The 27,957-nt window shown below is 50.4% G+C and overlaps 1 protein-coding gene across 1 annotated transcript in view; it reads left to right on the top strand.

Moving 5' to 3' along the window:
* The window catches only part of LOC311232091 (3-oxo-5-alpha-steroid 4-dehydrogenase 2-like), a gene marked incomplete at its 3' end in the record, with an annotated part of 60,809 nt that overhangs the window by 18,061 nt on the left and 14,791 nt on the right, over positions 1 to 27,957 (top strand). Inside the window, exons 3-4 of the mRNA XM_084318780.1 lie at positions 18,286 to 18,387; positions 25,899 to 26,049. Coding sequence (XP_084174906.1) covers positions 18,286 to 18,387; positions 25,899 to 26,049 — 253 coding nt within the window. The remainder of the gene's footprint in view (positions 1 to 18,285; positions 18,388 to 25,898; positions 26,050 to 27,957) is intronic.

The following is a 27,957-nucleotide window of genomic DNA, read 5'->3' as shown; positions in this document are numbered from 1 at the left end:
GAACATAAACCAACATTGTGTGTTACTTTTTTTTTTTTTTACTGAGGGTATGGGGTAGACAACCCAGTCACCTCTGTAGCTGCCGGAGGTTATTCTGCTCCATTGAGGCAAGCCACATGTCTAATAACACACAAAGTCTTTAAATCTCTCAGGTGGACGGATGACTCTGCCCCTGGAAGTCACCCGAGCTGGTTCTGGAAGACGATTCTCAGGCCCTGCCGGCGCCGGGACAGTCTCACGAACAGGGGAAACAGGCTCCCTAGCAGGTGACACGGCCCCTCCGAGAGCCGAAACCCCGATGATGATCTCGTCGTCTACGTCGTCGTCGTCGATCACCATGGCTTTCCTCCGCTCCAGATAGGACGGGGTGCAGAGCGGCGTGACGTCACTCGGAGGTGTAAGCTGGGGTGGCGATGGTTGCTCGCTCGCCTGCATGTCCTCTGCCTCTCCAGGAAGGAATGTAGGTCGTAGGTGGCGCCTGTTCCTCCGCAAGGTCCCGTGGTTTGTCTGGATCAGATAGGACCTCGGAGCTGAGTGTGGCTGCTGAACTGTTGCTGCTGTCGTCCAGCCGGACTCACCGTCGAGTTTCACTGCCACGCTCTGCCCTGGCCTGAGAGGTGGAAGTGCTCTGGCACCATAGCGTCGGTTGTAAGCATGCCTGTAGCTCCTTTTCGCCCTGGCGTCAGCTTCACGCACCTTAGCGAAGTCGGGCCACACAGGCAACAGCACTTTATCGACTGTAGGCACCGTCGTCTTGATCTGGCGGCCCATCATCAGCTGTGCAGGACTGGCACCCGTGGCTTGTATTGGTGTAGCTCTGTAACTCATGAGAGCCAGAAACGGGTCATCCTGCCGTAGGATCCTCTTCGCAGTCTGCACTGCTCTCTCAGCCCCACCGTTGGCCTGAGGATAGTGAGGACTAGAGGTGATGAGTTTAAAGTCATATGTCACAGTGAAACTCTCAAACATCTTGCTCGTGAACTGTTTAGCATTATCAGTGTGAAGCTCATCTGGACAACCCCACCTGGCGAAGATATTTTTCAGACGAGCAATTGTGGTCTCACTCTTCATGTTTGGTAGATGAGCTATTTCTATGTAGCGAGAATAATAGTCAACAACTACCAAGTAGTTTTCTTTCTCGTACTCACAGATGTCCGCCCCGATCGCCTGCCAGGGCCTCTGTGGTAGTGGCGTTGTAATCAGAGGCTCCTTCCTCTGTGTAGGTCTGACCTGCATGCACTCGGGACATTTTGTCACCAGTTCCTGGACCTCTCTCTCCAGCCCGGGCCACCACACACTCATGCGTGCCCGTTCCCTGCACTTGGTGATGCCCTGGTGCCCGTCATGCAACCGGTTGAGTATCTCTTTCCTCATACTGTGAGGAATAACGATGCGGTCTCCGTACAGCACAAGACCCTTTGACAATGACAGGCTGTTACAGCAGTGGTTGTAGTGAAGCTCTTGTGGTTAGGAAAGGTAGTCAACAACACGGGGTGTCTAGTCAGGACACGGGAGGCAGGAACGTTCTTTGATGAGTTTTATTATCAATGGTCAGACAGATGATGCACAGGCGATTTCTACTTCTATTTGTGAGAGTGTGTGTGTGTGGTTCTAAATGGGGAGGAAACAAAGACATCAGCGTTACTAGTACTCATTAATCAGTCTGTTATATACTATACAATATACTGTTGCTACAAGTAACATAAACCTCACGAGTGGAATTACCAATGGGGATAAGCAGTGCTTTACCTATACTAGTTACAGGGATAAACTGTGCTAAACAGATACTAGCTACTATACTCAACAACATAGATTATACCCAATAGGCTAGATTATCACTATAAACATACTGGTAAATTGCTTCCTAAACAGCTGGTAAAATTATAACATTAGTATAGGCCTTAACCATATAAATCACCAACAATAACTAAGCGTCCTCATCATACACATATTTAACACTTACTTGTGATCAGTGACGCACACATGAACTGAAGGAATCTCTAAGCCCACTAGTATATATGGATGCTGGCTATCGACAGACATGTCTAGACATGTCTGAGGCATCCTGCTGCAGAACAGCAGAGCAGCCCCCCACAGCCTTTATGTCTGACTGAGAGGCGTCCCGCTGCAGAGCAGCAGAACAGCAGCACAGCACCCCACAGTCCTTATGTCTGCCCAGTCCTTGGGCCTTTTGTACAGCCGCCCCCTAATCCACGGTGTGGATTAGTTCATGGAAAGGCTCAACTGTCTTCCGGAGTCGTTGTCGGGGCGTCCTCTGGGATGGCTGGTAACTCAATAAGCTTGGCCACTGGTCTGGTGTAGGTCCTATCGTCCACCTGCACCTCTGCAGACCGCACCTTCCCGTCTGCACTCCTGATGGTCTTCGTGACCCGTCCTACAGGCCACAGTGCTCTAGGTAGCCTCTGGTCAATCACCATCACCACCGTGCCGACAGTGAGGTTCTCTGTGTCCTTCACCCATTTCTGCCTGGACTGCAAGGAGGGTAGGTAGTTATGCAGGAAGTGGGTCCAGAACTGGTCGGCTAACACCTGACTGTGTCGCCATCTTCTCCGGCTGAGGATTTCGGATTCAGGGTACACCACTGGAGGGAGTGAGGAGTCGGGCCGCCCCATGAGGAGGTAGTTGGGGGTCACCGCGTCCACGTCGGCTACATCTGTCGACACATATCCCAGCGGCTTGGAGTTGAGGATTCCTTCTACCTCAGTCAGTACTGTCCGCAGGACTTCTTCGGTCACTGTCTGTGCTCCAAGAGAAACGTAGAGTGCAGCCTTGATGGACTTGACTTCCCGCTCCCAGGCCCCGCCAAAGTGGGGTGCATTTGGGGGGTTGAACTGGAAGCGGATCTGGCGCTTTGCCAGTTGGGTCTGCAGCTCTTTACCCATGTTCTGGAAACTTGCTCTGAGCTCCGATTCTCCTCCACGGAAGTTGGTCCCACGGTCGGAGAGGAGTTCGAAGGGGTTTCCTCGTCGTGCCACAAACCTTCTGAGCGACATAAGGAATGAGTCGGTATCCATGTTGTGTAGCACGTCTAGGTGGACACACCTAGTGGTCATACACTTGAAAACTATTCCCCATCTTTTCTCAGTACCCCGACCTCGCTTGACCTGAAACGGGCCGAAGCAATCCACTCCTGTTGAGTAGAATGGAGGCTTCATGAGGCGGAGACGGCATGGGGGCAGATCTGCCATCTTGGGAATAGAAGGCTTTGCCCTCCACTTTTGGCACTCCGGGCATAATCGCTGATGGCGGCGCACTGCTTCACGCCCTCTGAGGATCCAGAACTTGCGCCGGAGTTCAGCAAAGACCCTCTCGGCTCCAGGATGGAGTAGCTTGTTGTCGTACTGTCGTATGATGAGCTTAGTGACAGGATGCTTGGGTTCTAGCAGGATCGGGTGCACAGTGTCTTCCTCCAGGCTGGTGGAACGGCGCAACCTACCGCCTACGCGGATAAGGCCTTTAGGTACATCGTACTCTGGGGCAAGTGCCAGGAGCCTACTGTTTGGTGGAATCACTTTCCCGGTTTGTAGGCACTTGATTTCTTCTGAGAAGCTATCACCTTGTGCTCTCTGAAGGATTCTGAGTTCTGCCTCGGCATAGTCGTCCGCACTGGGGGCACTTGACGGAGACGCCGCCCCGTGCAGTGATCTACTTGTGGCCTCAAGGAGGTCTTCGAAGGTGGAATGGTCTTCTGTGGTTGGGGTCTTTGGAGCTGAAAGGGTTGAAGTGAGGCCACAGAACACAGGCTTCCTTGTCTCCGTCTCATCCAGAACTTCTGTGACCGAGGGTCTGAGTGGCCAACCGGTGCGTGGTTGTTGGAGGAAGGCGGGACCATGACTAAACTGATTTGGCTTGGCTAGGTCAGACACTGTCATTCCTCTGGTGATAGTGTCTGCTGGGTTATTCTTTGTGTCCACGTACCTCCATGACCGGTGGTCGGTCAGTTCTTGTATCTCAGATACGCGGGTCCCGACGAACACCTTGTATCGGCATGACTCGGACTGTATCCAGGTAAGCACTGTGGTGGAGTCGGACCACAACACCGCCTCTTTCAACTTGAGAGTGAGCTCTCTCTGGATCAGTTGGGCAAGTTGGGCTCCTGTCAGAGCGGCACAAAGCTCGAGGCGGGGTATTGACTGTTGTTTTTTCGGTGCTACTCTAGAGCGAGCTAGCATGAAGGATACGTGGACCTGGCCTTGGAGGTCTTCGCCACGCAGGTAGGCGACTGACCCATAGGCGGACTCGGAAGCATCACAGAAGACGTGGAGCTCGAGGGTGAGCGCACTTACGTCGACGTCTGGTGGGAAGTAGCACCGGGAGAGGCTGACTGTTGGGAGCTGTGGGAGCTCTTCTTCCCATGTGGTCCAGGCTTGCAGGATATCGGCCGGTAAGTGTGGGTCATCCCAGTCGCGGTCTTTGGCCCATAGTTTCTGGACCAAGACTTTGGCCCTTGTGGTGAAGGGCACGATGCGACCTAGGGGGTCATACTGGCTTGCTAGTATCTTGTAGATGTTTCTCATAGTCGTCTGGCTTGGGGAGACCGGGCGATGTTTGTAGTGGAGCGTGTCCTCCATGAAGTGCCAACTGAGTCCTAGTGTCATTTCTTGAGCTTCCCCGTGGGTCTGGGAGACCCATCTCTCACTGCTATCTGCCTTGGCCTCTTTGGGCAGGTTGCCGATCACCTCTGGCTGGTTGCTGGCCCACTGGCGGATCTCGAAGCCGCCTGTGGCTAGGAGGGCTCTCAGCTTGTTCACGAGGCTGCTTGCCTCTTCTTTGGTGGGCAGACTCTGCAGACAGTTATCCACATAGAAACACTGTTCTACACTGTGGCGAACATCCTCTTGGCTAGACTCGATGACGTGTTTCTGGAGGGCAAAGGTTGCACAGCAGGGGCTGCATGTTGTCCCGAAGGGCAGGACCTCCCACTGGTACACTGATGGAGGTTCGTCTGTCTTTAGGTTCCTCCAGAGGAACCTCAGTAGGGGCTTGTCTCTGTCCAACAGGCGAACCTGATGGAACATTCCCTTGATGTCCCCACTTATGGCGACTCGATGCTCTCTGAATCGCAGGAGGACTCCAAGGAGTGAGGGTCCCAGTGTTGGGCCTGGAAGGAGGTAGTTGTTCAGGTTCTGCCCGCCGTACTGGAAACTGCAGTTGAAGACAATCCGGTCTTTGCCGTTGTGCCTGACCATGTGATGGGGCAGGAACCATGACTCTTCAGATGCGTCGGCCTGGCTGGGGTTAATCTTGGTGATGTACCCAGCTATCTCTAGCTTATTGATCTCCTCTTGGTAGGTAGATGCACGCTGTGGATCTTGAGTTAGCCTCTTCTCTGTGTTCCGCAGGTTCTTCATTACAACTTCCTTTGAAACTTGCAGCTTGGGCATGGTTTGGACTCGCAGGAGGGGGGTGGCATACCGCTGCACTCCGTTGACCTCTACACGGGTGGTCTCGGCCTCCAACAGCTCCGCTGAGTACTTGTCCTGTTTGGATCTGTTCACTAACCTCTCGCTCTTGAAAGGCAGTGTATCCAGCTGCCACAGCCGTTCGACTTGGCTGAATAGCTCGGCAGCCGGGGAGGGAGCAGCAGTGAAGAAGCACTGGGTGGTCTGAAGCTGTTGCTGCATGTACTTTGCTGGGCCTTGGAGTGTCCAGCCGAGGTTAGTCTTGACTGCCGCAGGGCCACCGTGGGGGCCCAGATGCACCGGCTCGATCGCTACGAGCAGGTTGGCATGATCAGATCCAATCAGGAGGGTTGGCTGAGCTCCGTCGATTGGTGGAATCACCAAGCCTCGCAGATGGCGATACTTCTCCTGGAGCTGGGTGACTGGGTAGCTGTACTGAGACAGACCTAGCTGTTCACCGGTGAAGGCACCTTGAATAGGGAACCTTTTCCTTGGTTCGGATACTGGGGCAATGGTGAAGGAGACACGTGAGCCTGACACGGTCTTGACGTCTTGGCGGATAGTGCGAAGGGTCAAGTCTTCCGCTTGACCCTGTATTCCCAGGTGGCGTGCTGCTGAAGCGAGCAGGATGGTTCTCTCTGAGCCATCATCCAGCACTGCGTAGGTGTTGAAGACTCTGTCCATGTAGTGCAGGTTGACTCTGACGATCTTCAGGAGCACTCGGTTGTATCCGTTTGGCTGATCCAGGTCGTGAGTCTCTGCTGTTGAGGTGATGGTGGGCTCGTTCCCACTCCTCTGGTTAACCTCATGCAGGACGGAGAGGTGTTTGGACTTACAGAGTCGACACGGCTTCTTCAGGTCGCAGGCAGAGGCTAGGTGAGGACGACCGCATCTCCAACACCTTCTCTTGGCTTTGATCCAGTCCACTATCTCCCCTCTGGTCAGCTTAGCGAAGCGTTCGCATTGGCTGAGGTAGTGTTCTGACTCGCAGTAGGGGCAGTATATCCTTCCCTTCCCTTGGGTCTGGACAGGTTGATATACCTTGGAGGGCCTTTCGGGTGGAGGATCTTGGGGGTTGTCTGTACCATGCATCACCGTAGTGACCTTTATCTTGGGCTGATACTTGGGGTCTCTCCTGTCATTCTCACTGTGAGCATGAAGGGAGGGCTCAATGTCCAGGCATCTGACTTCTACCCTCAGCCACTCTGCGAAGTCGGTGAGGGACAGCTTCGTCTGGGTTCTCCCTGTACTGTTGACGACGGAACCTCTCTTGTTGGTGTTTGGGAAGCCTGTTGAGGAGGCGCTTCACGTTTGAGCCACAATGGAGTTCCTCGTGACCTTCGCCTTGAAGGGACCTCAGCATCCCGACCAGCGACTGCACTCTGATGGCGAATTCGTCGAGGGCTCTATCGTCTCGAATGGGTGGTAAGCGTTCCATGTCCTCTATCTCCTTCAGAGCGAACTGGTATGGGCGTCCGTATCGCTCGTCCAGTGCCCTCAGAGCTTCAGAGTAGGGCATACTTGACTCTGCGTAAGCCAGCACCAGGCGGTGGGCACGCGGCACCTTTATATGCTTCAGCAGAATGGCATACTTGTAGTGCTCGGAATGGGAAGGATTGAGGAGTGTACTGAGGGAAAGGCGTAGTTCCACGTATTGGGCTCTATCCTCCTTGTTAAAGTCCGGGAATGTTGGACCTTCTATATTGGGGGGTGCATGCTGGTATACTGTGGAGGGATATGGTGTCGCTATGACTGGGTTCCCTTGGTAGGCGAGGTAGGGCACATACGGAGGTTGGTGTGCTGACTGGTGTGCAGACTGAGGCAGGTGCTGATGCATGGGTTGCTGCATGACCTGAGGTGTCGCCCAGGTTGGTGGCGGGTAACTCTGCTGAGGCTCATTCCTTTCCTCGTACTTGCGGCTAGGCGGAGCCACATTGGATGTGCTTCGTGGGTTCGGGTAGGAGGTCGGTGGCCAGTATGAGGGTCCGCTTCTTGCCAGGCCCTCTGATTGCGGCAGGTTCTGGGTTGGCCTATTGGGCTGGCTGGGCTGACGAGGGGAGCCTTGGTTATGTTGGTTCTCCTGCTTGCAAGCCTGAAGGCCGTGGGGTACTTCGATTGCACGTTGGAGGGGGTGAGTGGCTCGGCTGAGAGGTGGGGGAAGTGTCCACTCTGGCTCATGGATACTCAAATCTTCTAGCTGGGCGGTTAGTTCTGCAGCCATACTTAGGTGATCCTCGTCTGGGGAATAGTGAGGTGCACAGGCAGGGGAGAACTGCGGTTTGCCTACTCTTTCTGGGTGGAGTTGGCGGACTGGAGTCTGTTGCCGTGATGACCTCCTTGACGACTGAGCTGAGGGTCGGGAGGAATGGTGCTGCAGAACAAGCTCCACTGCAGCTATACTTGGGTGATCCTCGGCTGGGGAGTAGTGAGGTGCACGGGCAGGGGAGACCTGCGTTTCACCTACTCTTTCTGGGTGGAGTTGGCGAACTGGAGTCTGATGCCGTGATGACCTCCTTGATGACTGAGCTGAGGATCGGGAGGAATGGTGCTGCAGAACAAGCTCCAAAAGCTCGGTTTGCTTCTGAGCCGTCTCACTCTGTTGCCGCGCAGTCTCCAGAACTTGGTGCATTATTGTTTCGTGCACATTCTGCATTGGTGGCATGGGGGATGTGCCTCTAGCGGGACTGGGCTGTGCTTTATCCTCTTCATGCCTGCGCAGCTGCTCTGTGTCACGCTGGCGTGTACTGTCCACTAGGTAATCGTCTAGCCATCTCGGGCGCTGCACGGTGCGTCTGGGGCGCACGGATGGTGAAGCGGGGAGGCTCATCCCTCCTTGACTGGTTGCCATATCGTTGACTCTATCCGGCTCGAAGGACCATTTGTAGTGAAGCTCTTGTGGTTAGGAAAGGTAGTCAACAACACGGGGTGTCTAGTCAGGACACGGGAGGCAGGAACGTTCTTTGATGAGTTTTATTATCAATGGTCAGACAGATGATGCACAGGCGATTTCTACTTCTATTTGTGAGAGTGTGTGTGTGTGGTTCTAAATGGGGAGGAAACAAAGACATCAGCGTTACTAGTACTCATTAATCAGTCTGTTATATACTATACAATATACTGTTGCTACAAGTAACATAAACCTCACGAGTGGAATTACCAATGGGGATAAGCAGTGCTTTACCTATACTAGTTACAGGGATAAACTGTGCTAAACAGATACTAGCTACTATACTCAACAACATAGATTATACCCAATAGGCTAGATTATCACTATAAACATACTGGTAAATTGCTTCCTAAACAGCTGGTAAAATTATAACATTAGTATAGGCCTTAACCATATAAATCACCAACAATAACTAAGCGTCCTCATCATACACATATTTAACACTTACTTGTGATCAGTGACGCACACATGAACTGAAGGAATCTCTAAGCCCACTAGTATATATGGATGCTGGCTATCGACAGACATGTCTAGACATGTCTGAGGCATCCTGCTGCAGAACAGCAGAGCAGCCCCCCACAGCCTTTATGTCTGACTGAGAGGCGTCCCACTGCAGAGCAGCAGAACAGCAGCACAGCACCCCACAGTCCTTATGTCTGCCCAGTCCTTGGGCCTTTTGTACAGTGGTGATATGCTTTGCCTTGTGCTGGTACACTGCTCACGTGCTTCTGCCATCCATCTGTGATCAGTCTGCTCACCACCAGAAGGTCGTAGTCTACGCTTGTCTCCTGCTTGATCCGGTCCAGTTTGGATGGCGACACTGGCCACGCTGCATGAGCTGCGTCCTCGAACGCTGAAACATCAGAGGTTAGTTCTGACACTTCACTCAGAATTACAGGCAATGGCTGCCTGGAAAGTGTGTCAGCTACTGTCAGTGTTTTCCCAGGCACGTACTCTGCAATGGGGTTGTACTTCATCAGACGCATCAGCAATCGTTGGCACCGCAGGGGAACTCTATCGAGGTCCTTGTTGTTGATCAAAGGGACCAGCGGTTTATGGTCTGTATGGACTATGAAGCTGTCTAGGCCATAGAGGTAAGTGGAAAATCATTCACAGGCCCAAACAGCAGCTAAACACTCCTTCTCTATTTGCGCGTAGCGCTTCTCAGCATCAGTTAGTGTCCTTGAACAGAATGCAACGGGTTTCAGTCCATCTGAGTGTCTCTGTAGCAGTACACTGCCCAGCCCGTAGCTGCTTGCATCTGAACTCACTATGGTAGGTTTGTTTACATCATAGAATGCCAGTGTAGGTGCGGTGGAGAGGAGTTGCTTTACCTTGTGGAATGCGTTGTCTTGTGCTGCGTCCCACATCCACACAGCCTCGCACTTCAGCAGGTCGTTGAGTGGCTTTATCACTTCCGATAAGTTAGGCAAGAAGCGCCCGAGATAATGGACCATGCCTAGGAACCTTCTTAAGCCTGGCACGTCACTTGGTGGCTGTAGCTCTGTGATGGCGCTTACTTTTGAGGGGTCAGGCTGGATGCCCTCACTGTCAATTCGATGCCCCAAGTAGCTCAGCTGCCTTTGGCGCAGAACGCACTTCTTGTCGTTGAGCTTTAGACCTGCACTCTCCAGGATACGCAGAACATTCTGGAGTCTCCCCTCGTGCTCCTTATCATCTGCACCATGGACAAGGATGTCGTCCATGTACACCTCCACTCCCTCTTGGCCTCTGAACAGCCGAGACATTTCTCTCTGAAAGATCTCCGGTGCACTGGAGATCCCGAAAGGAAGCCGCTTAAAAAAAAATCTACCCACTGGGGTGATGAATGTGGTCAGTTTAGCTGTTTCTCTCTCTAGTGGAATTTGCCAGAAACCACTTTCCGCGTCGAGTAGGGAGAACACTCGAGACTCCGCCAGCTTTGGTAATATGTCATCTATGGTGGGCAGAACATATCTCTCCCTCTTCACAGCCACGTTCAGTCGTTTTAGATCAACACAGATCCTCACCTCATCAGTTTTCTTGGGGACTGGAACCATGGGAGCACACCACTCTGTTGGCTCACTGATCTCCTCTATGACGCCGCACTTGAGCATCCTCTCCAGCTCCTTCTTGACTTTGGGAAGCAGAGGAGCAGACACTCTCCTCGCTGTGTTAATGCTGTATGGGACAGCATCGTCCCGCAGGCATATTCTCACAGGTTTTATTTTCAAGAGGCCCAGATCCGCCCCGAATGTGCCCTGTACCTCCTCCACTCTCTTCACCAGTCCCATTGCCACCGCAACATCACGGCCTAACAGGTTGCTGCCATTTGCTGTCTTAATCACATGGATGTTGAACTTATATTGCCGGCCCTTGTACTTAGATGTGGTAGTGAACAGTCCTAGACATTCAAGTCTACCTCCGGGGCTGTCGAAAGCTGTGAAGTCACTGGATAACTGGGGCAGGTGTTTGAGCTGATGGTAGGTGTCATCTGAAATCACACTGGCGTCTGCACCCGTGTCAATTTTGAAAGTGAGAGGAGTGTCACAGACGTTCAGTTCAACAGTCCATGGCCTATTGGAATCTGTCACGTAGAGGTATTTTGTTTTTATCTCACCAAGGAAGTGTCCTTCACTGTAACTGTCATCCTGCTGCTCCATTGTTGTCAGCTCATTCACTCTTGCAGAGCGACACACGGCGGCAAAATGTCCAATCTTCTGGCAGTGTCTGCACTTTGCCTGCCTGGCTGGACACTGCACACTGTTCGGGTGGTCCCTTCCACACCTACAACACTTCGTTCCTGTAGCACCACCTGCTGCTTGGAAGCCGCCACTGCCCCGCGCTCTTCCCCGCCCTCTGTTTTGTTGGAAAGGCGCAGCGCGCGCATTGTCTCTGACCTCACTCAGGAATGTAGTATCTCCGCAGTTACAACAGCTGTGTGTGACCTCACTGAGGAATGCTGCATCTGCCGAGCCCGCTCTAGACTGTTGGCTAATTTGCCCCTTTATCTGCTCAGACTGTCTCACCATCTCGATGGCTTTCTCCAGCGTCAGATCTGCCATTAATTGTAGCTTTTCTGACATCTCTTTATCCAGGGTTCCTATCACCAGTTTATCCCGAATATTTTCTATCTTCACCGGACCAAACTGACAGGTCTCGGCCAGCTCGTAGAGCGTCCGGATGTATTCCTCTGCAGACTCGCCCCTCTTTTGCGAGCGGAGGTAAAAACGAGCACGTTCGTGGATAATGTTTACTTTCGGAGTGAAATAACGATTCAACTTGTCCAACACAATCACATAGTTGTCCTTGTCATCAACGTCCTCCCGTACCTCGTAGCCTGTTTCCTCGAAATGCAACATGTTGAAAACTTGCTCAGCCTCCTTGCTGAGCGCATATAGCAACGTGCTAACCTGCACAGGTCCATCCTCCCTGTCTAGCTTTGTGGCTAGCCGGTAGCGCTGGAACCGTTGCCTCCACTCCGGCCACAGTTCTGGGCGAGTGAAATCAAAGTTGTCGGGAGGGTTAAACTTGGCCATCCTCACTGGTTTACTTCTGACACCATGTTCAAGTTATGACCGATATAATAAACACTCTTGACGACCTGCTTTAACTCCATAGGTTGTGGTGTTTATTATCCTTCTCGTAGACACTTCCACACAGCGTTGTTTCGGTAGCATACATGGAATTAACTACTTCCGGCGCATGAGCGCCTAATATAGTCTGGTCTTAGAGACACACCCACAATTGTACTTCCAGTACAATCATTCACATGACAGTCTACAAGTTGTTTAGCGAGAGGATGGTGGTAATGTGCTTCAATAGAACAATGGATCAATGCCATGTCAAAACTCGGCTCCCCTGATCTGAAGGGCTCCGCAGTACACACACAGACACACACACGCGCGCGCGCGCACACACGGGATCGCAGCAGCCACACACACATTTCCACTGTCCAATAGACAAGCGCCCTTTTCGACCGCGTGACATTGTTCAGATGTTTCAACTTCACCCCCAGAACCGCACCGAGTCCACCAAAACTATATGTGAAAGCGACCTAAACGTAAATACTGTCTACCGCTAAAAACAGCACATCCAATTGCATTGAAAGCATCTGGAATCACAACACTCAAGTTCAAGTTCAAGTTCTTTAATAGTTGTCATACAGAAGTACAGAATACTTTCATACAAAATGCTTCTTACTGTTACGCTCCAGAGACTGTGCTAGACAAGATAGTATCAAATAACATAATAACATAATATAGCATGAATTTAGAAGAAGAAAATGAGGTCACAGTGTTCGGTATAGACATATGTACAATGTTCTGAGTTACCATATAATATACAATACACAATACTATGCAGTGTACTAATGTACAGTACTATCTAGTGCAAAGCAGAAATGGGATGAGGTACAATTTTAGGTACAATTTACAGTAAGGTGTACGAGTTGTAGTGCAATCCTTCATCCATAAATATAAAGTGTGGGGAGTGGGTGCTACAGTGTGTTTGTTTAAAGTGGGTGTGTGCTATAAAGTGTGTGGAGTGGGTGCTACAGTGTGTTTGTTTAAAGTGGGTGTGTGCGTGTGGATGTGTGTGCTATGTGCGTTTGGTGGTTGTTGTTGTGTAGTGTTCATTCATTGTTCGTTTAGCAGCCTGATGGCCTGGGGATAGAAGCTACTTCTGAGTCTTTCTGTGCTCGCCTTGAGACTCCTGTATCGCTTGCCTGACCGCAGCAGTTCGAAGAGGCAGTTGTTCGGGTGACTGGAGTCTTTAATGATTCTCTTAGCCTTGCCCTTGCAACGCTTGTAGTAAATGTTCTGGAGGGTGGGGAGCCCCCCTCCAATTGTGCGTTCGGCTGAACGTGTCACTCTTTGTAGTCTGCTTTGGTCTTTTGCAGTGCTATTCCCAAACCAGGAGGTGATGTTGCCGGTCAAGATGCTCTCTATTGTACATGAGTAGAAGTTCTTAAGGATCTTCTGGCTGACTTGGAACTTCCTTAGGCGCCTGAGGAAGTAGAGGCGTTGTCGTGCCTTCTTCACCACACTGTTAATGTGTGTGGTCCATGTCAAGTCCTCGGATATGTAGGCTCCGAGGTACTTGAAGCTGTTGACTCTCTCAACCGGTGCCCCGTCGATGCTGAGGGGGCTGTAGTCCTTGACCCCCGACCTCCTGAAGTCCACAATCATCTCCTTTGTTTAGCTGACGTTCAGGGAGAGGCTGTTTTCCTGGCACCATCCCGCCAGGACCTTGACCTCTTCCAGGTAGGCCCTCTCGTCGTTGGCAGAGATCAGGCCCACCACCACTGTGTCGTCAGCAAATTTGACGATTGTATTGCTACTCCGCTGAGCCACACAGTCGTGTGTGTACAGGGAGTAGAGGAGGGGACTCAGAACACAGCCCTGGGGGGCCCCTATGTTGAGGGTGATGGATGAGGAGGTGCAGTTGCCTGCTCTCACCACCTGGGGTCTGCCAGTCAGGAAGTCCAAGACCCACTGGCAGAGGTCATAGCCCAAGCCCAGGTCCCTGAGCTTGGCTATGAGTATGGAGGGGACTATGGTATTGAATGCCGAGCTGTAGTCGATGAATAGCATTCTCACATAGTTCCCAACACTACGACGCTTCGACTAGGTACAGGAGGACTCGGAGGCCAGCCAAACAGCAAAAGAGAGAGATTGTTTATTTCCCTATTGATTAATGTATATTTGATGGTGGCAGAGCAAAAGCTCTTATTTGCCAGATTTACAGTTAATTTACATGTTAAAGAGAGACTGATTGTATGTTTATAGAGAGACATTTATAAAAACAATTTAATAGTTACAGTTGATATAATTGAATAGTTCAGCCTGCATTTGTTAGATGTGAATGGATACACTGGTTTTGTAAAACCACTGGCTGGCTGCTCTAATGCTGTGAGCATCATAGACTGTTGCTTTACCATACTTGATGGTACAGAAGCTGAAGCACTAGTTTAACAATTTACGTTATGTGCAGAGAAACAAGTTAAAAACAATTTATGCACTTTCAATAAAGCGTTTTAAAAAAACTGTTGGGGGAACGACGACGACTTCGTAACCTAGTTACTTTCAAAGTAACTAAGTTACTCTGATAATCAAGTAATCAGTAAAGTAACTTGGATTACTTTTTAAAGGAGTAATCAGTAATCGGATTACTTTTACAAGTAATCTGTGACATCACTGAACTGGACTGGTCGGACAACACAGAGGCCCTCTACAGGAAGGGACAGAGCAGGCTGTTCTTCCTGAGGAGACTCAGGTCCTTCAATGTGTGCAACAAACTGCTGCAGTCTTTTTACCAGTCTGTTGTGGCCAGCATCCTCTTCTATGCTGTGGCATGCTGGGGAGGCTACATCAACTCAAGGGACACCAACAAGCTCAACAAACTGGTGAGGAAGGCTAGCTCCGTGGTGGGAGTCGAGCTACCTAGACTTGAGGTGATGGTAGAGAGGGGGATGATAAGGAAGCTGGATGCCATCATGGAGAACCCCTACCACCCCCTCTACGACGAGCTAGTCAAGATGAGAAGCTCGTTCAGCCACAGACTCATTCCCCCCCGACACTCAACTAACCGCCTCGGACAGTCCTTCATACCAGCGGCCATCAGGCTCCACAACAGTGGGCAGCGACTAGCAGCCTCCAGGCCCCACAACAGGGGGCAGCGACAGCGACTGCTACCAGACATTGACCTGGGACTTATAGGAACCCAAGGGGGACAACGTAGACTACCCTGGTACTTTGATTAATGTATACTCAGTAGATAGTAAATTATAACACTACCTCATGCATACTGCACCTTATGTGACGATGTGACACTGTGAATAATGTGAATATTCCTCAGCTAGTCAGATAGTAAATTATATTGACCATATTGATCAATTTGTTTACACTGCCTGTGTTGTCTTTTACTACCTGTATACTGTGTTGTTTTACTACCTGTACCCCTCCCCCCGCTCCCCCCCATGCTGCTATGATGCCTGAATTTCCCCAAGGGGATCAATAAAGGAATATCTTATCTTATCTTATCTTATCTTTATCGTGTCCTTCTCCGGTTCTCTCTCTTTATCGTGTCCCTCTCCCGTTCTCTCTCTTTATCGTGTCCCTCTCCTGTTCTCTCTGTTTATCGTGTCCCTCTCCTGTTCTCTCTCTTCATCGTGTCCCTCTCCTGTTCTCTCTCTTTATCGTGTCCCTCTCCTGTTCTCTCTGTTTATCGTGTCCCTCTCTCCTGTTCTCTCTCTTTATCGTGTCCCTCTCCTGTCCTCTCTCTTTATCGTGTCCCTCTCCCGTCCTCTCTCTTATATCGTGTCTCTCTCCTGTTCTCTCTTTTTATCGTGTCCCTCTCCTGTCTTCTCTCTTTATCGTGTCCCTCTCCTGTTCTCTCTTTTTATCGTGTCCCTCTCCCGTTCTCTCTCTTTATCGTGTCCCTCTCCTGTTCTCTCTGTTTATCGTGTCCCTCTCCTGTTCTCTCTCTTCATCGTGTCCCTCTCCTGTTCTCTCTCTTTATCGTGTCCCTCTCCTGTTCTCTCTGTTTATCGTGTCCCTCTCTCCTGTTCTCTCTCTTTATCGTGTCCCTCTCCTGTCCTCTCTCTTTATCGTGTCCCTCTCCCGTCCTCTCTCTTATATCGTGTCTCTCTCCTGTTCTCTCTTTTTATCGTGTCCCTCTCCTGTCTTCTCTCTTTATCGTGTCCCTCTCCTGTTCTCTCTTTTTATCGTGTCCCTCTCCTGTCTTCTCTCTTTATCGTGTCCCTCTCCTGTTCATCGGGTCGAACCTAATGAGGCCAGGTCTCCCAAAACCCTTTTTTTTTTTCCATTTTTCTTTTTATGTTACTTGTCTTTTTGGACAAGTTATGTTTTTGTAGGTTTTTATTGATTTTTGCTACCGAACAGTCCGGTAGAGAGAGAGAGAGGAGGAATGGGAGATAGACAGGGGAAGACATTCGGCAAAGATCACTGGGTCCGGGAGTCGAACCCGGGTCGGCCGTGTTGCACCGTAGTGCTGTATGCGGTGTGCCACTCGGGCGCCCCTCCCAAAACACTTTTGTTATCGCGATTGGACTGGACTAGACTAGACTAGACTAGACTAGACTAGACTAGACTAGACTAGACTAGACTAGACTAGACTCGACTGGATTGGACTGGACTGGACTGGACTGGACTGGACTAGACTAGACTAGACTAGACTAGACTAGACTAGACTAGACTGGACTAGACTGGACTAGACTGGACTGGACTAGACTAGACTAGACTGGACTGGACTGGACTGGAAAGCGTTCAGTGAAATACATTTTCCTGACAAGAATGCATTTTGATTCATTTGTTGGTTCATGTGTAGCCTACACACCGATTACACGATTCTCAGGCATAACCTTTTTCTGAGTTAGTGCCAGCAACACAATAGCCTACCTACTCCACAAAGCTACATTTTCTGAATATGGTAAAATATATATATATATATATATATATAATAATTGAGATATGAATAAGGACACTGTCAGTGTCACAGTGTGAGCAAGTATACACCTCACCCTGTTTACCTATCTACCAATAAGTATACACCTCACCCTGTTTACCTATCTACCAATAAGTATACACCTCACCCTGTTTACCTATCTACCAATAAGTATCAATGAGACCCTCCCAACAGTGATGCATGAAACACAGTGTAATTGCCCTTGTGAGCTCTTCCGGTCGGGCACGGCTAGTGCAGTAACATCTGTAAGACTTCAGTCTCATTTCTAGAGCAAAAATGTGAAGGACACAACTGTAAAACAGTGCCTACAGTTACCTAATAAAGTTTTCAATCAATCAAACCTTGCTTGCATTTTCTCTAAGCTGCCATGTTTGAACCTGGTGCAGTTACCTCTCACAGCCATGTTTGAGCCTGGTGCAGTTACCTCTCATGGCCATGTTTGAGCCTGGTGCAGTTACCTCTCACGGCCATGTTTGAGCCTGGTGCAGTTACCTCTCACGGCCATGTTTTAGCCTGGTGCAGTTACCTCTCATGGCCATGTTTGAGCCTGGTGCAGTTACCTCTCACGGCCATGTTTGAGCCTGGTGCAGTTACCTCTCACGGCCATGTTTGAGCCTGGTGCAGTTACCTCTCATGGCCATGTTTGAGCCTGGTGCAGTTACCTCTCATGGCCATGTTTGAGCCTGGTGCAGTTACCTCTCACAGCCATGTTTGAGCCTGGTGCAGTTACCTCTCACGGCCATGTTTGAGCCTGGTGCAGTTACCTCTCACGGCCATGTTTGAGCCTGGTGCAGTTACCTCTCACAGCCATGTTTGAGCCTGGTGCAGTTACCTCTCACAGCCATGTTTGAGCCTGGTGCAGGTACCTCTCACGGCCATGTTTGAGCCTGGTGCAGTTACCTCTCACGGCCATGTTTGAGCCTGGTGCAGTTACCTCTCACAGCCACAGCATTGCCAGTCTTCCATAGTGCAGCTTTATAGATGTTATAGATAAAGAATTGTAATAATACATCCACAGAGCTTTTAGAAAGGTGCGGAATAAAAGTATTTATTTTACTCCCAATAATGATTGATTAATGAATTAATAATTTAAAAGATTTTTGCAGGTTCAAAGCTAATATTGTTTACATGTGTTTTGCGTGCATGCATCCCCTCCCTACTTCCAATTTCCCCACGTGGAATGCACCTGATTTGGATCAATTACACGCTGTGTGCTCTAGTGCGACATCTAGTGGCAGAATGTTATCTATAGCACCTTTAAATTTCGTATTCATATGAGCTGGATATGACAATGCATTTATTAAGCAGTGCATCGCAAAACATAACGGGGATATGCTGTTATGCGAAACTCTACAAGCATAATGCATTCAATAACAAAATGTCTGTCAGAAAGCAGGCCAGGGAACACTGTATAACACTGTCCATTTTTCTTTTGTTTTTGTTATTAAGGTTTACTTGTGTTTTTCCTTGGAATGGCCATCAACATCCACAGTGACCATATCCTTCGCAACCTAAGAAGACCTGGAGAGACGGTCTATAGGATTCCACAAGGTCCTGCCACATTACACTCATTTTATCATTTAACCTTTGACCTGAAGAACCACAGAAGTGTGTTTTATAAAACCTTTGGACAACCCCATGTATTTGCAGTTGTGAAGTTGATTTAAATCACTTGGTGTGTGAATGTGATATATCTCAAGAAACTACTCAACCTCTACTGTCTTTAACTATGAATGAACACAACACTATAACTTACCTGATGTTAATGCTGATAACATCAATGTTATCGCTGATAACAAACTATCCATTACACCTGGGTAAAACAGAGTCCATTCTCTTTGGATCAAATAACAAACTCAGCAAGGCCAACAGCTTCTCTGTTACAGTGGGTGACAATATTGTCACAAGGAAAGATGAAATTACCTACCTGGGTTCCATCCAAATCCAAATATTTCCTGTGACAAAATGGCAACCAATGTAATCAAAAAAGTCAACCAACGAACAAGATTCTTGTACCGGATCTCCTCTCTGGTAAACAAGAATACCCTGAAGACTCTAACAGGAGCACTCATTCAAGGGTAATACGACTATGCTTGCACCTCATGGTACCACAAAGGCCCTAAAAACAAGACTACTGTAGTGGATGTCCCTTATGTCCCTTAAACATCACAAAACAAAGTGGTCAGGCTACTGCTTGACCTTACTCCTAAAACCCACCTGAATTGAAAATGGGGGACCCTGATGTAAACAAGACAAAAGTCTTTCTCTGGTCTGCATCCCCTTAACAATTGTGTGTATTGAGCCGTACTGTATTGTACCCATTCTGCAATCTGTTAATAAAGTTTTCAATCAATCAATCAATCAATCAATCAATCAATCAATCAAGCAATCAATCAATCAACCAACCATATTTCGATAATAAAGTAATCAACCTCTACTGTCTTTAACTATGAATGAACACAACACTCTAACTTACCATCATTAGATAATAAAGTACTCTAACTCAACCTCTACTGTCTTTAACTATGAATGAACACAACACTATAACTTACCATCTTTAGATAATAAAGTACTCAACCTCTACTGTCTTTAACTATGAATGAACACAACACTCTAACTTACCATCTTTAGATAATAAAGTAATCAACCTGTTATGGTTTGACACCGACCCCAAACGCAACGACACAAGAGAGTAGGATTCAGAGTTGCCAAAAACAGGGGCTTGTTTATTGAGACTAATAAAACAGCACAGAATAGGAAGAGTCTAAACAAGACTGGAATACAAGCGAGGATGAAATGTTCTGCTGCTCTGCAGCTTCTCCCGAGGTGGTAGTAGGGGGTAGCAGATGCTGACGTCAGAGCCGCTCTGCAGACTTCTCTCGGCAGAATCTCCGAGGTGATGCGGGACCGAGAGAGAGAGAGAGAGGGAGGGAGCGAGTCAACTCAGGGTGCAGGTGGAAACGAGCAGGAGAACAGGAGAGGTGACTTGTACCCAAAAACAAAGTTATCCAAGTGAACTAATCTTCGTGTAAACACACACAGTGAGCAATGTTCCAAAACACAATCCCAAGTGATAGATATCTTCGGTGCAAAAATAGACACTGTGAGCGAAGTCCAAAATACAATCCAATGTGATAATATCTTCGGTGTGAAAAACACACAGTGGGAGATGTTAGGTCAAAATATTATCCCAGTGAAACAATCAAAAAAGGCAACCGCTGGGTGAGTGACTGTCTGATAAAAAGGTGGTAATCTTCAGTGTTATAAAAACACACGAAAACGGAATCTGATCAAAGACAGTAATTAAAAACTCACCCAGGCGTTGTGCGTAAAGAGCGCTGGAACAGCAGCGGAGCGAGCGCGTCGCCACGGGAAAAAGGTGTCCAAGAGGAATGCTTCTTGGATATCCTGGAGGTAAAGCACAGGGAACAACAGCAGGCAGCAGGAACGGCGAATGCAAACAGAAATATCAAAACGATCCAACAAAACTTGAGTGGGGAAACGGGGTATAAATAATACGGGATTGATTGATTGACAAGCAGTGACAGCTGGGGGATGTGATTGAAAAGCGTGTGGACGGGAGAGAACCAATCAACGACGTCTCTGGGAAGAAGCGTGTGAATGGGGGAATGAAATGATTAACAGAAACAAATGGAAAACAGAGCGAGGTGGTTTAAAGGAACAGAGCGAGTAAGTGAGCAAGGACAGAAACCTCACAGTACCCCCTCCTCCACAGGAGCCACCCGGCGACCAGGCCGACCCGGCTCGTCAGGATGGGCACGATGGAAGTCAGTGACCAAGCTGGGATCCACGATGAGCTGCCGGGAGACCCAGCTACGCTCCTCAGGGCCGTAACCCTCCCAGTCTACCAGGTATTGGAACCCCCGGCCCCGCCGACGAACGCCCATCAACCGGCGGACCTGCCACTGGGGGTGACCATCCACCAACACGGGAGGCGGAGGATCAGGAGCTGGAGGCATAAGGGGACTGAGTGAGACGGGCTTAACCCGGGAGACATGGAACACGGGGTGGATGTGCATGGACGCAGGAAGTTTCAGGCGCAGGGCCGCCGGACTGAGTACCTTCAGGACCTCGAAAGGTCCGACGAAACGGGGGTTGAGTTTCTTGGCCGAGGACCGTAGCGGCAGGTCCTTTGCGGAGAGCCACACCCTCTGCCCAGGGCGGTAAGTCGGCGCAGGAACCCGGCGCCGGTCGGCACCACGACAGGCGCGCTCAGATGTCCGGAGCAGCGCGGTCCTGGTGATCTCCCAAACTCGTCGGCAGCGGTCGAGGTGGACCTGCACGGAGGGAACTGCCACTTCCGCCTCCTGTGCGGGGAAAAGAGGGGGTTGGTAGCCCAGGGAAACCTCAAAGGGTGAGAGGCCGGTGGCGGAACTGACCATTGAATTGATGGAGTATTCAACCCAGGGAAGGAAACGGCTCCAGGATGCCGGTCTCTCGGCTGCCACACACCGAAGAGCAGACTCCACGCTCTGGTTCATCCTCTCCGTCTGCCCGTTAGTCTGGGGATGATAACCAGAGGAAAGACTGACCGTTGCCCCCAATCCCTTGCAAAAGGCCCGCCATACCTGGGAGGTGAACTGGGGCCCCCGGTCAGAGACGATGTCCTGGGGAAACCCATGAAGGCGGAACACGTGGTGAGTCAGGAGGTCCGCCGTCTCGGCCGCCGAGGGAAGCTTGGAAAGGGCCACGAGGTGAACCCCCTTGCTGAATCGATCCACCACGGTCAGAAGGCAGGTGTTCCCCTGGGAGGAGGGCAGACCTGTGACGAAGTCCAGCGCCACATGTGACCACGGACGGCTCGGAACGGGAAGTGGCTGCAAGAGCCCGGAGGGTGCCTGGTGAGAGGCCTTGCTGCGGGCACAGACCGCGCAGGCCAATACGAACTCCTTGACGTCGTTCCGCATGGTGGGCCACCAGAAACGACGAGCCAGGAAGGAGAACGTGCGATGGACGCCAGGGTGGCAGGCGAACCGGCTGGTATGGCCCCAAAGCAGTACCCGGGACCGGACAGAGTCGGGGACGAAGAGACGATGCATAGGGACGTTGCTAGGAGCACGCTGGAAGCGTAGGGCACGCCTAACCACACCCTCGATGCCCAAGGTGATGGCTCCAACCACTCGGGCCTCCGGGAGGATGGGAGTAGGGTCCTCAGAGGGTGGAGCCCCCTTGGAGTGCAACCGGGACAGGGAGTCGGCCTTCGTGTTGCGGGAACCGGGGCGGAAGGTCAGCGAGAAGTCGAACCGACTGAGGAAACTGGCCCATCTCGCCTGCCGACCGTTGAGGCGCCTGGAAGCGCGGATGAACGTCAGGTTCTTGTGGTCCGTCCAGATGGTAAAAGGCTCCTCGGCACCCTCTAGCCAATGACGCCACTCCTCCAACGCAGCCACGACCGCCAGCAGCTCCCGATTGCCGGTGTCGTAGTTCCTCTCGGCAGGGAGGAAGCGGCGCGAGTAGAAGGCGCAAGGATGCACCTTCTGGTCCGAAAGAGAACGTTGGGATAGGACAGCGCCCAGGCCAGTATCCAAGGCGTCCACCTCCACAATGAACTGTCTCTTGGGGTCAGGGTGGAGCAGGATAGGGGCGGAAGTGAACCTCTTCTTGAGGGAGCGGAACGCAGCGCATGCCGCTGGGGACCAGTCGAACGGCAGAGCGGGGGAGGTCAGCTTGGTAAGTGGCCTGGGTAAGAGGCCTGGGTCAGTGGCTCGAAGGTGGAGCTCATGAGAGGTAGAGGGTACTTGTTCTTGATGGTGATCTCGTTGAGCTGACGATAGTCGATGCAGGGTCGCAGGTCCCCATCCTTCTTACCAACAAAGAAGAAACCGGCCGCCACCGGGGAGGAGGAAGGCCGAATGAGTCCTGCTTCCAATGACTCAGAGATGTAGAGATCCATCGCCTTCTTCTCCGGAACGGTCAGACTGTAGAGGCGGCTGCCGGGAAGGGGAGCCCCTTGGCGGAGGTCGATGGCGCAGTCATAGGGGCGGTGAGGTGGAAGGGCCTGAGCCCTGGATTTACTGAAAACCTCCAAGAGGTCGTGGTACTCGGGAGGTATGGACGAGAGGTCCGGAGGCAACTCACCAGCGGGCCTCCGGGGCGGGGGACAGGACGCCGCCTGCAGACACAGGGCGTGACAGGAGGAGCTCCAGCCCTTGATGGTACCGGAGGACCAGGCGATGTGGGGCTCGTGCAGCGCGAGCCAGGGCCTACCCAGGACCACCGGGACAAGGGGGGATTGGGTGATGAGGAACTGGATTCTCTCGACGTGGTTCCCAGCGATGGTCAGCACGACTGGGCCGGTGCGTTGAGAGATGTCGGCCAGGCGGTGTTGGTCCAACGAGAAGATCTCCAAGGGCCTCACAAGGTCCTCAAGTGGAATGTTGGCTCGGGTAGCGAACTCGAAGTCGAGGAAATTCTCGTCTGCCCCAGAGTCGATGAGGGCCTCCACCGTGGCACGTTGGTCCCCCCAGGCCAGGGTGACGCTCATCAGATGGTCAGGTGGTGCGCGGCGCTGGGAATGGGAAAAACGGCTCACCAGGATCTCCCGGGGTCTCGGCGAGCCTGATCTTTTGGCCGGGTGGGGCAGTCGGCGATTCGGTGTCCCGCACCTCCGCAGTAGAGGCAGAGACCGGACCTGAGCCTTGCCTCACGCTCCGCCTGGCTCAGATGAGAGCGTCCCAGCTGCATGGGTTCCTCCTCGCGAACCGAACGGGGAGGCCTGCTACCACCAGTAGTGTTGAGGACAGGGCGTCCAGGAGTGACGTCATGCGTCCGGGGAATCCGGGGTACCTCAGGAGGTAACAGTCGGGTCCTCTCGCGCCTTCTCTCCAGGAGGCGTCCGTCGATGCGGATGACGAGGCTAAACAGGTCCTCGAGGGAGTCGGGCAACTCCCGGGTAGCGAGCTGGTCCCGGACTGCGTCACTGAGCCCCCTCAAGAAGGTTAGGCGAAGTGCAGGGTCGTTCCATCCACTCTCCACCGCCGCCAGTCGAAACTCCAGGACATAGTCCGTCACCCTGCCGCTCCCCTGTCGGAAAGTCCCCAACCGGGCTCCAGGGTCCAGACCTCGGGCTGGATGGTGGAACACTCTGCGGAGCTCCGCCACGAAGTCTGGATAGGAGAAAACAAAATCTGCATCCATTGCCCAGGAGGAAGTGACCCACTGGGCAGCATGGCCTGAAAGCAAGTTCGTCATATAAGCCACTTGGGACCCTCGAGCAGTAAAACGGCTTGGTTGATGACGGAAAACCAACTCACATTGCATGATGAATGTGGCACACTCCTCGGGATTGCCGTCGAACAGCCGTGGGACGGAGAGACGGGGTTCCCGAGGTGCGGGATCTGCTGGGGCTGCGGTGAATGCTCCTGAAGGATGTGAGGGAAGTAAAGCATTAACGGTGTCGCTCAGCGAGTGAAGCTGAGCGAGAATACCGGATTGTTGTCCCGCCAGAGCGGCCATTGACCCTTGAATAGGCAGGACCTGTTCCCTGAGATCCTGCACCGCAGCCGCAGCCCTCTCTAGTTGGTGACTGTGATCCCTGGTCAACTCGACTTGATTAGCAAGTGCGGTTCTGACCCTCTCTGTGTCGGCTGGGGTCGTCATTTTGGTTGGATCGTAATGTTATGGTTTGACACCGACCCCAAACGCAACGACACAAGAGAGTAGGATTCAGAGTTGCCAAAAACAGGGGCTTGTTTATTGAGACTAATAAAACAGCACAGAATAGGAAGAGTCTAAACAAGACTGGAATACAAGCAAGGATGAAATGTTCTGCTGCTCTGCAGCTTCTCCCGAGGTGGTAGTAGGGGGTAGCAGATGCTGACATCAGAGCCGCTCTGCAGACTTCTCTCGGCAGAATCTCCGAGGTGATGCGGGACCGAGAGAGAGAGAGAGAGGGAGGGAGCGAGTCAACTCAGGGTGCAGGTGGAAACGAGCAGGAGAACAGGAGAGGTGACTTGTACCCAAAAACAAAGTTATCCAAGTGAACTAATCTTCGTGTAAACACACACAGTGAGCAATGTTCCAAAACACAATCCCAAGTGATAGATATCTTCGGTGCAAAAATAGACACTGTGAGCGAAGTCCAAAATACAATCCAATGTGATAATATCTTCGGTGTGAAAAACACACAGTGGGAGATGTTAGGTCAAAATATTATCCCAGTGAAACAATCAAAAAAGGCAACCGCTGGGTGAGTGACTGTCTGATAAAAAGGTGGTAATCTTCAGTGTTATAAAAACACACGAAAACGGAATCTGATCAAAGACAGTCATTAAAAACTCACCCAGGCGTTGTGCGCAAAGAGCGCTGGAACAGCAGCGGAGCGAGCGCGTCGCCACGGGAAAAAGGTGTCCAAGAGGAATGCTTCTTGGATATCCTGGAGGTAAAGCACAGGGAACAACAGCAGGCAGCAGGAACGGCGAATGCAAACAGAAATATCAAAACGATCCAACAAAACTTGAGTGGGGAAACGGGGTATAAATAATACGGGATTGATTGATTGACAAGCAGTGACAGCTGGGGGATGTGATTGAAAAGCGTGTGGACGGGAGAGAACCAATCAACGACGTCTCTGGGAAGAAGCGTGTGAATGGGGGAATGAAATGATTAACAGAAACAAATGGAAAACAGAGCGAGGTGGTTTAAAGGAACAGAGCGAGTAAGTGAGCAAGGACAGAAACCTCACACAACCTCTACTGTCTTTAACTATGAATGAACACAACACTCTAATTTACCATCTTTATAAAGTACTCAACCTCTACTGTCTTTAACTATGAATGAACACATCTTTCTAACATACTATCTTTAGATAATAACGTACTCAACTCAACATAGTAGCATAGTACATAGTAGTATAGACATAATAGCATAGTACATACTGGTAAAAGACTGTAAGAAGGTGCTGTATAATGACAATACATTTGAATTTAATCGAATTGAATCAAATCAAATCTAGTCTAATCTAATATCTGGTGAAATTATTCCATGCGCATATTTGGTTGGTCTTTCCAATCATTTAAAAACGTGAAATTCCTCTTCCTTAGGGGGAATGTTTGAGTATGTGTCCGGTGCAAACTTCCTGGGGGAGATCCTGGAGTGGAGCGGCTACGCCATCGCCACCTGGTCTCTGCCCACCTTCTCCTTCGCCTTCTCCACCATCGGTAACATCGCGCCGCGGGCGTACCATCACCACAGGTAACCTATCCCTCCTCTGTCACCTTCAAACCATCACCACAGGTAACCTAATCCCTCCTCTGTCACCTTCAAACCATCACCACAACCCCCTCCTCTGTCACCTTCAATCCATCACCGCAGGTAACCTAATCCCTCCTCTGTCAGCCATACGTGCACCTTCAAACCAGCAGCGATCGTTTCGGACTGACTTACTGATGTCTGCAGATTGTGAAGGAGTGAGGTCAAATTGGGGAAATTGTTGCACATAATCTCACACATGTCCAAAAACTCTACTCCCATTTGTTTAGTTTGACGGTTCATTGAGAGTAAATGAGTTTGAATATGACCACCGGTCATCTGGGACATTAAATCCTTGTGTTGTGTTAATTACAGCCCGATGGAATGATAGTCCCTAGCTATAAGACAATGTGTTTATTCATCAATTTCTTTTTCATCTACATCATTTCATGGAGCATAAAAACATTGGTTTCACTTGTTCCACGTGAAACACCTTTGCATGCTTGTCCTGGCGATGGTGTTGCTCTCATTCATAACTCAGCCAGACCGGTTCTCCCTGATATGTATGAATGAATGAAAACCTTTATTTAAAATGGACACCACAGCTACATTGGACCAGCCACAGTGGACGCTTATTGCTTATTCCCAGAGGAAGAGTACGCCCGAGTGCTTCCGCGTTTTCCCTGATTGGCTGCGACACGCCCCGCAGCAGGCGCGGCAGCCGCAGAGCGGAGCGGCAGAGCTTGCGGCATTATGTAGCCGTAATCCCAGATGATTTTCATTCGAAGCTTAGCTCAACTGGCAGCGCTGCGGTCCGTTGGTGACAAGTTCGAATCCCTTCAATTTTTTTTTTTTTAACGTGCATTCTTTCGCCGGTTAAGTTTAGGCATTAAGGTTAAGGTTAAGGTTAGGCATTGTTTCGGAGTTGGTTAAGGTTAGAAGGGTTACGTTTAGGCGCTGTTAAGGAGCTGGTTAAGGTTAGAGTTTGTCTTAGAGAATGGCAATATTCTTTCGGAGTTGGTTATGGTTAAGGTTAAGGTTAGGCATGGTTAAGGTTAAGGTTAAGGTTAGGCATTGTTTCGGAGTTGGTTATGGTTAGAAGGGTTAAGTTTAGGCGCTGTTAAGGAGCTGGTTAAGGTTAGAGTTTGTCTTAGAGAATGGCAATAGACAGCCTATTTCCGCGCTGCAGCGCGAGGCAATAGACAGCCTATTTCCGCGCTGCAGCTCTCTCGCGCTGCCGTGGTCACATGGGCGTCATGGCCAATCAGAGAAAACGCGGAAGCACGCGACGTACTCTTACGCTGGGAATAAGCTACACGCACAGTGGACAGACCAGATGCGTTGTTTTGCGTGTTTATAGCACAAGTGCTAGTTTTCAACACTAGTCCATTGAGGCTTTTCTAAAATATATAATAAAATTAACAGTAAAATACAGAATTAAAATAACAAATCAGAACAAATATTTTCCAGAGCAAGAGTCCATGATCAAAACAACAAAACCAGTCCGTGTCTACATATGTGAGCACTGCTGCTTTGATTTCAGCCATACCTTGTGACCAGGTCTTGAGGACATTGGCGGTACAGATTTCCTGGGACATTTATCCCTTGCTCCCATTCACACATGACCCTGTACAGGAAATGTTGGTGAATGTTTCATGGATAGACTCGATGTATTAAAGGCCTTTATTCTCGAAGTCAACTTCCTGTCTGTTGTTGCTACGCAACTACGGCTTGGGGGAAACATTCACCCCGGGTACATTGTATACGCTTCATTTAGTGCAGAAAACTGATCGGAAAAGCGGCAAATTAAACACAATCAAGGGTAATTTTCTTCAGTGCATCACAATGCCAAAGAGCTGCTGTGTTACGTTTTGTACTAATAACTAAATAAAAAATCAGAATCGCATGTTT

Source organism: Notolepis coatsorum, assembly GCF_963971535.1.
Source record: "Notolepis coatsorum genome assembly, chromosome: 7".
Classification (NCBI taxonomy): domain Eukaryota; kingdom Metazoa; phylum Chordata; class Actinopteri; order Aulopiformes; family Paralepididae; genus Notolepis; species Notolepis coatsorum.
The sequence above is the reverse complement of the archived record's forward strand: the minus strand, read 5'-3'. Positions and strand labels throughout refer to the sequence as shown.